The 9,926-nt window shown below is 39.8% G+C and overlaps 2 protein-coding genes across 2 annotated transcripts in view; one reads left to right on the forward strand and one right to left on the reverse strand.

Moving 5' to 3' along the window:
* Positions 1-1,244, forward strand: part of LOC131893069 (uncharacterized) — a gene marked incomplete in the record, with an annotated part of 3,112 nt that extends 1,868 nt beyond the window's left edge. Inside the window, 1 exon segment of the mRNA XM_059242999.1 lies at positions 1-1,244. Coding sequence (XP_059098982.1) covers positions 1-1,243 — 1,243 coding nt within the window.
* A 3-nt stretch (positions 1,245-1,247) lies between these two features.
* LOC131893070 (phospholipase A and acyltransferase 2-like) lies at positions 1,248-9,739 on the reverse strand. Its single transcript, XM_059243000.1, has 5 exons — positions 9,565-9,739; positions 9,371-9,492; positions 7,819-7,883; positions 5,403-5,571; positions 1,248-1,542 (listed from the first exon to the last, which is right to left on the reverse strand). The coding sequence occupies exons 1-5, from the start codon at positions 9,674-9,676 to the stop codon at positions 1,399-1,401; spliced, it is 612 nt and encodes a 203-aa protein (XP_059098983.1). The 5' UTR covers positions 9,677-9,739; the 3' UTR covers positions 1,248-1,398.
* Between the last annotated feature and the right edge of the window lie 187 nt (positions 9,740-9,926).

A 9,926-nucleotide genomic window follows, 5' to 3' on the forward strand; every position in this document is an offset into this window, starting at 1 on the left:
GCGGGGAGAATTTACAAAGTATACGCTAGCCGTCGACAAGATCAAGGATGAGTTCCCCGATGGACAAGGCGTTCATGAGTCGCGTGTGGAGATAGTCAGGCTCAGTTCAGCCAAGTCTCGGAAGATCACAGTGGATCCAAATTTGGCAGACTACGATATGTCTAATCAACGTCGAATCGAGAATCTCAGTTTCAAACTTACTGAATACACCATCTTAGGTCTAGATCCAGGAGACAAATACTCGGTGGAATTGGGCACTAAAACGGGGAATGTTGCCACTCGGCAAACAATAACCGACTTTGTGATAACACGCCCGACCCCCGTCACTGGACTTATGGTGTACGAGGTCAAAAATGACTCATGTGTTGTCCAGTGGCTTCCTTTGGAAGGACATCCTTGCCTCAAAGGATACATGGTTCAAGTCAAAACCCATGACGGAAAGGAATTTAAAAACGTGGCTGTCCCTAAATTGGCCAAGAGTTTCCACGTTATGGGAATGGCCGCTAGTTCGGATTACGACGTCAGCGTGACTGCTTTGTGCGTTTACAAAACTAAAAAGACCCAAGGGGATCCGTCAACAGTGACACTCACCACCATGGCTGAGACGGTGAAGAACGTGCGAATGGAAACTGCCACGCCTAACTCGATCGTGGTCAAGTGGGATCCACCTCTAGGAGCCATGAACCCTCAAACGTCCAAGTACAAACTCAAGATTTTTTCCGAAGCTTTGGAATTTTCATTTAACGCGGAGCTTGCAGGAGACAAAATGCAATACAATTTCTCGAAATTGCCGGACCCCGCTGGATCTGGTCATACATACACCGTCGAAATCATAACGTCCATACTGACCCCAAGGGAACACGAAGTGGCTAGTGATCCCAGTGTAAGTACGTTCTCGACGATCCCACACAAGCCGACCAACTTCAAGATTGGCAGTCGTCACCATGAGATCCTCTTCACCAAATCTATCACGCCCAATGTATCTGGGTACAAAATCAAATGGCGAACTTCCGAGGAAGGATCAAAAATTGAAGAATCCGTGATTCCCCCAGGAGAGGAAGATGAGCAACACTTCAAACTTCAGTCCTTGGAAGAAGGCATGGTATACAAAGTGAATATATTTGCTTTGGTCACGTTGAAAGATGAACACGTCTTAGAGAGCAAAGAGCTTCATTCGAAGGTTGAAATTAACAGCAACCAAGAATTAGTCATTCATACCGAAGATCAACCACCACAAGTGTGATATGTGAAGAGTATCTATAAATATATTTTCGCTCAAATACGTCTTTACAACCATCTTAAAAAATTGAAATATTAAACCAACGATGTCTCCTTATGGGTATGTGTCTCTTCGGAAATTGTCACACTTCTTTAACCATTGGTATCGACCCACCGATTTTATCTCCCGTATCGATATTGCGTGGGTTCTTCTTCGTCGTCGGATTCTTTAGATGTGTTTATTGCTTTTGCAATAGCAATGGCGCCAAATACCCCCACCAACGTACCCCCAACAATCGAGGCGATAGAAAGTCCTCTATCTACCTGTAAAGATGATTTCCGATACGTAACGCAAAAGATACATGTTCAATGTGATGCAAGGATCTAGAATAACGGAATATCTTAGATTGAATCGAGTTGATGAAGAAGAAGAATTTACAGGTATAGTGTTGCTACTCCGGCAATGAGGTAAGAGGAATATGAAGGCACTGAGTGCATTCAAAGTCCCTCTGGGAAATATATACTAAAGGATTGTGACAGAATATATTCAACCTTTCAATAACCCTTTTATTCCATACAAGGAAGAACTTGCATATTTTTGTGTTCTTACATGTTCTTGACAACTTTTGATTACTTCTCAATCTCATCAGTTCAAAATGATTATGGGGCAGAACATTTTTTTTATCTGGTAAAAGTTACGTAAGCTTTTGTTTTAAAGGTGATTGGGGGAGAAAAATCGGATTTGGATCGGATTAAGCAAAATATTCTAATCAAATCCGATTTGACGAAAAATTTGTCGGATTCGGATTCGGATTCGTTCGGGTTGGGTAAAGTTCTCGGATTCGGAGACCTTGTCGAATGGGAAAAAGTGTTTTTGATTAGGATTACAAAAAATCACTTCGGATCGGATCCAAAACACACAACTTTGGTCTGGATGTATTCCTGCTCGCAACCATTCAATTAAGACGTCGAATTCTTACCACTTCTTACGAAAGTAACTCAAAATTTGTACATAAGAGAGGGTACTATTCGAACCAACGTGAAAGGTTGTAGCTCTTCTTACAATGCCGTTTAGCAATCCTTAATGACGACACTGTGGTCAACAATCTGGCATCCTGGAGGTCAGGTTTGATGTATCTAGACAATTTATTACCCTAAAGACTATGTATGTTTATCGTTTGTGTCTACTATAGAGCGCTGCTTGATTTGGTGCATTGATAAGGTTTGCTGAAAATAACTCAATCTCTGAAGTTTCAAATAGGAAATGGCTGCTTACATCTGCTTTATCATGGCTTCAAATAAATGTATCTAATTTTTAAAAACTTTTTAATATTGGGACGATAAAGTGTTCAGAGAAGTTACGAAAGGTTTCTGATACTGCGCGTTTTAAAAAGCATTCATGAGTTGTGTCCCAACCCAGGTTTAAGGGTCAATTCTAGTGACCGTAGAGGTTTAATGTGCGTTTTGAGAGCACCTTCAACCCCTCCAGAATCCAGACTAGTTCGAACAATGAAGTCCACTTCTCTTCTTTCTCGGGCTCCTTCATTGTTCAATTTGCTCTCCTCAAATATTCGTTGGGAGTATTTATGTCAGGCTTGGACAAGTTTCTGATCAACCCAATGTTCAATGGCTAGCCAGATCCACCAACTCTAATTCGTTAGTGGATCAAATACCGTATAAATTTCCAGTAAAATTAATTCCTTTTTCTGTCTTGAACTGCAGGGGATCCGATTCCCAGCAGCGGTAAGGAAGTCAAATGAAAAATGGCCGTTGATTTGTTGTCAGGCTTTTTAAGCTAGACTTGGGAAAAAATGAAAATTTTTGAGCAAAAATGCTGAATGCTTAGAAATCCCACACCTCGTTTCCCCGTTTGTTCATGTCAGGGAATTACCGTATACAGGCCTGTACGCTTAAAGTGCAACACTTTTGATTTAACTTTGAATGCATTTAATGCAAATAATGTTGTAGGTAATACAAGGATATGGAATTGAGAGCAATCAATAACTAGGACCTTGAGCAATGCAGGTTACTTGATTATTATTACGATTACCAGTTATCAACTCCAGCCCGGAGCGGAACTTGGAGCACTTATTCCTGATGAAGCTCGGCTCGAGGCTGGCTCAGGCATCCTTTGTGGCGGTCTTGAGCTGGTCTTTTGTCTTAAAACGGACACCTGACAACTTCCCTTCAAACACCCAAAGATTGTAAAGTCGAAGAGTGAACAACCTGGGCTGTGTGGTGGCCTACGTTTAGAAAGTTTGTCAAGAAAGGTCTATGATGTGCAACTTCAGAAAATTTTGCATTTTATTTGCATTGTGGCACCATGGGCGATCTTATTGTCACAACCGTGCCTCTCCATAGGTGGTTTGAGTCCAGGGAAGCACATTCTTAGCTAACAACTTGCATCAAGGCTCTCGCCCTCATCCAAGTACACGAGGTCGGAGCCAATGATTGTCTAGACCTGCAATTTGGCACAGTGGCACTCCTGTCCAACATGGACGATATCATCACATCGATGCCTAGGGACTTTCCAAGTGATCATAAGTCCAACGTCTTGGCAATCTTGGTATATGTCATTCCAGCGAGCGGATAAGGCAAGAATCTCTTTGCTGCTTCAAATTTAGAGCTTAAAATATTAGCGAACACCTTCTCAAAACCCTCTTCTGGCAAGTGGAAATGGTTTTGTTTTCCAAAAACAATTGCGAGAAAAATAGCAGGAGATCTAAGTAATGTTGTATTTTAAACGCACAGGCCTATATTTTGTTCAAAATGCATGGCGATTAGACTGCTGTTCGGTACCTCTCCACTATGCTCTCAAGACTACTGAAGATGTTGTTTTGATATCAGCAAATCAAGAGGAACAATTTTTGCCTTATTAGAAGTCAGTTGACGCGTAAAAGTATGATATGTCCCTGATCACCTGACAAGAAGAATGGAATTTTAAAATCATTAAATGTCTTGACTTGAAAGCCCTCGCTTCCGTCAATATTGGCCACCAAAAGCGCTGACTGACAGTTTGCAATAACTCATGAACAATATAAATACATTGTAGATCTCATTCACTCAAATGAATTACGTCGTTGCCTCAAAATGATACAGTAGGTAGCATATTGAAAATTTGAAGCGTGCGTAAATTGAATGCAAACTTGATAAATAATATTCAAGCTTTACACACTCAAGAGAAAATCACATTTTTTTAAACAAATAGTAATGTAATTTCTTTGGGAGATGATTATTGCCTCATTTTTGCTCCTAAATTTTAATGTGTTTTAAATGACTTGACTTAAAATACTATTCTTAGCTAATATAGCCTTCCAGAAAACAAAAACAAAAATGAATAAAACCATGAGAACAAAAATGTATTTTATATCTAAAAGAATTGTCTCTAGGGTACCATTAGGGCATTTGACGGCCAATTTTGACGAAAACTGGAACATTCAACTTGTAATTCGTACGTATGCATGAACTTTCCATGGAAAGGGCATCCAACATATTTTATCAAGTTGATACTATAACCTTTTTGTAAAAAAAAAAAAGATGTGCCAGTAAGTGCGTTGTACGTGAAACATTCTTTTGATTGGTTGCTAACATTTTATAACAACAAGAACTGCTCCTCTTGATTTGTTTACCCTAAAAACACCTAAAAGAGTATTGGGAGCCTAATTCAGAGTAATTTCATCCGTAGATGTCTAGACTCAAGATTTCGGACGACTGACCAATCGGTTGGTTAAACAATACAATAAATAGGTTGTGATTCATTCCTATGGCACCGTGTGCTGTTCTGTTTAGCCATGGAGAAGGTGATTTAGCTCACAGGTTATCGATCGTCCGACATCAATGTGAGACTAAACCTACGTGCCTCTTGCTAAAGCTAACAATCAGTCAATTGTTTAAAAGGTGGCGTTTACAATCTTATGAACAGGACATGACAAAAATACAAATCGAGGACAACAATATAGTTATGAGTTTGGGGGGACATATCAGCGGGAAGTCTTCGACATCTCATGCTTGGCCAGAGTCGACAGTCAGGTGCAGTATCGGTGGTTTCCATTAAATATTCAACTTTTATTTATGAAAGAATAAATACTAAATATTGAATATGAGGGTCTGGGAGCAAAGAAGGAGCTTAGATCTCCGCTGAAAAATGTTACCGCTTAAAAAGAATTTAATTGAGCTAAACTCACCTGCTGGCTTGTGCTGGTGTCATTCCGAGCGACATTGGCGAAATGTTCACAATTGTCTTTCAGCAAGTTGTAACCATTCTGACTTGGATTGTCTATCATTGCTTCAATCATTGCCAAAATTTTGTCGGGATGTCGAGGAGGATATTTTGAATCCAAACTGTTGTTTTTCCTGCGGAGAAGTAACAAGAGGAAAACGAATTGCATGACAATCAATGAAAGTAATGAATGTGCGTTTTCGAAAACATTCATGAGCTTTGTCCCAACCCTAGTAAAACATCTTTGAACCTGCTCAAGCTTTTGCGATCCGGCTGAACTCATTGGAGCCCAAATGGGAGAAGCATATTCAAAATGTGGCTGAACAATCGACTTGTACAGAGTCAGTATCGTGATACTATCTCTGGACTAAAACGTGCGATATATCCAACCACATGTTTGAAAAGCTTTACCGGCTTTACCCACCTTCAACTGGATATGCTCATCAAACTTTCCATTATTTTGGAGGACTACACCTATACCCTTCATGGACGAGACCTGCAGAATGATTTTACCTTCATCATCTAATAGTGGAGTGCCTAATGGCGTCGACCCAAAGGTCATTGAGCGAAATTTCATTCCATTCAGTGCCATGTTACTCGAAGCAATCCAAGAGTATATTTGGTCTAGGATCATGACCTACCTTGTCAAAGGCCTTGGCAAAATCGAGAGAAACTACATAAACTGATTTGTGGCTCTCTAGTCCCTCAATAACCTGCTCTACAAATATGCTCAATCAGTTGGGTAAACGTGCTAAAATGTGCTCGGAACCCATGCTGACTAGGAGGGAGGACTCCATAGATATCAAGAAATTCAACAAGTTTGAGCTTGATGATCTTCTCAAACACCTTCACAATATTCGAAGTGAGAGAAATCGGCCTATAATTACTGGGGAGCGACTTATCTCCCCCTTTGAAAATTGGAACAACGTGCGCTATCTTTAGTGAAGAGGGGAACTTGCCCTGGTGCAAGATGCAACGCATCAAGTACGAGAAAACAGGAGCAAGAACCTGTGAGCATCTCATCAGAAACTGAGATGTCACTCCATCAGGGCCAGGGGAGCTCGAGAGTCTCAAGTCCCTGATGGCCTCTAAAGCATCCTGATCTGTGACAACAAGATCATCTAAATGCTCAATCGCTTGAAAGCTTGCAAGTCCCAACAAACTCATCAATAGAGCAATGGACTGTTGCTTATAAACTCAGTGGAGTTTAAAACACACTAGAGAACTGATCTCCAAGTATGTCGGCCATAGTCCCTACATTGTCTATGGCTTCCCCATCGACCTCAAAAGGCCCTACAGGTGTTGGATCTTTCTCTTAGAGTTTGCATAAGAGAAAAACGCCTTCGGATTCGACCTCATGCTTGAACAACTCTACTTTCCTTGTTCAACTGATCTGTCTCAATGGAGGCCTTAATTCTACCTTGGATTAAATCCAACTTTCTTTGAAGGCTAGCCACAACTATTGGATTCAAAGTGCTCTGGAGCCTTTTTGCTAGTTTGCATTCGAATTGGGCAGAGCTCCCGGATTTGGATTCGGATTGAGCGGAAAATTTCGGATTCGGTCAGATTAGGAAAAAATCGGATTCGGATTACAAAAAATCACTTCGGATCGGATTTGGAAACCTTGTAGGATCCAATGCACAGCTGAAGTATGAAAATCCCTAAACGTTTGAGGGAGTCAATCTTCATACTGGGTGGCAAAACGTCCAAGCACTAACTCCCAGATAAGAGCCTTAAAACCGCGATTTAAGCACCAATACAAAACATGATTCTTATTGATTGAAAGTCAGCAATAAAAAAGCAAATCTGTCTTCAATATAGACCAGCTTATGCAAGCTCTCAAAATAAGAAACAAAGTAGGGTTTTAAGGGCTCAAAAAATGTGTTGTTTCAAAACCCTTGTGCTGAAAGATTCTTGCTTTTAAACCAAATGTCATTCAAAATTGAAGCCTAAAATGTTGATGTTTTATTTGAGTTAAAAGGATTTTTATTTTTTTTTGCTTCATGAGTTCAAATTGTATAACGAACATGGCGGCTTTTGACTGAAATACCATATTACATGATGAAGTCCAACATCATTGATATTTTTTCAAAATATTCCGAAAGACGCGAAGCCAAACAGCAATAAAAGTAGCAAGGTGCAAAATGTATTTGAAATAGAAATATGCAAATTACCCAAATTACCCCTGCGTAGTACACTTTAAAGCACAGAAACGTCTTCTTCTTTGTCCTCGTTCAATTAAATGGACATTTTTTTCATAAATTTTCAATTAAGGGTATAAGTTGTAGAATCTTTCATGTTGGCAAACGCAACCCCTTGTTTTAAGTATTGCTCAATGTAATTCGTTAATCCGGGACAAAACATCAATTGTTAAACCTCACCTTGCACGACCTTTTGTCCACACATGAAGAATATCGTCATAACGGATCGCTCCTCCTCCAAGGCTCTGAAATATGTACTTCACAAGTCAGAAAACTGTTCAAACAAAAATAATTCTGGTGCTCCTATAAGTAGCATTTGGATTTGAATTGAATAAGTCACATGGACTATCTTACCCGGTAAAATACCGCGCATTGTATATGAGTGCTTATCTCTGATTAAACAGTTAGCGAAACATCAAGAACTAAAATAGTTCTGAACGACGGAATGCTTATCAATATGATGCCTAAGTCACTAAAAATAAAGCCAGCTAAAAAAATGCAATTATGGCAGAAATCTTGGGCGCTTAACTCTTGACACCATTTTACACTGTGACAGGAAAGTTATGACCCCCTTGAAATTTGCCGCTTTTCCCAACCACTTATTGTCCATTACTGTGCGAACAAAACAAAGCTTTTCATTGGTTAGCAATAAGCCTTTACAAATCTAGATTGTTGTCCACATTCTACTTCATAAGTACCATCATCGTCCACTGTCTTTTCCAGTCTCTACCAATTCTAAACAAAATTGACCGAGTCAACTTCCGACCAAATTATCACGCAGTATGGTGCTCCACTGCATGCAGAAAAAACAACCACTGAATGGTTGGAAAATAATTTTCAACGGGATAGGTGGAAAGAGGAATGGCCAGTCAATTCCCCTCACCTCAATCATATTGAAAATGTCTCCTGCCTCAACAATTTCACAACTCAAAGCTCGATTACATAAGACATGGTCACTTATTAATGTCAATACCTTGGAAGCTTTGGTTGAATCCAAGAAAAATGCGGTCAGAAAAGTTGTTGCATTGAATGGAGAACAGACATGATACTAGGTGAAATACAGGAATTTCTTGGTACAAGAACAGTGTTGGGGTTTTACACAGGGCCAGAAGTTTCCTGTCACACTGTATATACTCAGATATTATCATCCCCAAGAACTGCGACAGGTCTCAGCACTTTGGATTGCTTGAGACAGAAATTTAAATTAACAATGAAGAGTCTCATAAGTTTTTCATCAAGAGATGTCGGGTTTTTTGTTGTCAAAAAACATTGCCCACATTTAAAGCTAGCTTGTTTTGGAGCAATTATTGACAGCATAGTTGCAAAAATGGTCGCAATGTCCAAAAATGTTGAAAAACGACCCAAATTTCTACTGAGGACCAAAAGCCATAACCAAGGTTGAGGTTTGTTTGTCTTTCCTAAATCTTATAATCAATCTATTTTCGAAACTACATTAAAAGATCGAGCAATAGCACTCCTTTATTTGTAGAGGATCTGACTCCTAGGCGAGGAAGTTAATCTTTGTCAAGATGATGAGCTTTTGTGGCGTTGGCATTCCACGAATTCAAAAACAATAACCAGATAACGAAACGAATGCAAAAAGTATGTTGACTAAGATTTTAAAGATCATAAGCCCGATGAAACAACTCGACATCTACAAATTCGGAAAAACCGCTTAATGACTCTTTTGAAGACTTGAAATCTCTAAGACTTTTGATAATCCTAGTCTCACTTGAGTCGATGACGGAATGCTGGTGGAGGCAATCATGAAGATCGGTATTTCATTGTCAGCATAAGTAGGGTGGGTCCTGTGCGCAATTTTGTAGTAAGTCGATCCATTTTGATAGTCCAGACCTATATTTCAAACAACCATTTCATTTGATATCGTTGACTTAACTCAAATTGCGTATTAATTGCTGACATTACCAATGAAAATGGCCCAATGACAATAAACGCCCCGATCGAATTCAATTCTGTCACCAGGTTGAAGAGATTTTAACAATTGCTCTTTCTTGGAAAACTCAACCCACTCAGGCATAACGAACTCACAACTGATCTCGCTCTCTCAACAGTCTTGCTGATACTGATGTGATCAATCTGCCTGCGCCTCAATCTTTCAAACCAGTACTGCCAAGTTTGATCCAAGCTGGATTTTTTTAGGTCAGGGGAACGTATATTTTCTGACCAAAAACATCCAGTTTGGATCAAACTTGGCAGTACTGGTTTGAAAGATTGAGGCGCAGGCAGATTGATCACATCAGCGCTCGCCGTCTGCTTTGTAATGGAGT

The sequence above is a fragment of the Tigriopus californicus genome, chromosome 2 (assembly GCF_007210705.1).
Source record: "Tigriopus californicus strain San Diego chromosome 2, Tcal_SD_v2.1, whole genome shotgun sequence".
In the NCBI taxonomy this organism is placed as follows: Eukaryota; Metazoa; Arthropoda; class Copepoda; order Harpacticoida; family Harpacticidae; genus Tigriopus; species Tigriopus californicus.

Bases quoted from the DNA above. Each gene is read 5' to 3' on its own strand.
- LOC131893070 (XM_059243000.1), bottom strand. From the start codon at position 9,676: ATGCCTGAGTGGGTTGAGTTTTCCAAGAAAGAGCAATTGTTAAAATCT. The intron at 9,493-9,564 runs GTAATGTCAGCA...TTTGAAATATAG, and splicing joins TCATTGGGCCATTTTCATTG to GTCTGGACTATCAAAATGGA. The intron at 7,884-9,370 runs GTGAGACTAGGA...TACATATTTCAG, and splicing joins GCATTCCGTCATCGACTCAA to AGCCTTGGAGGAGGAGCGAT.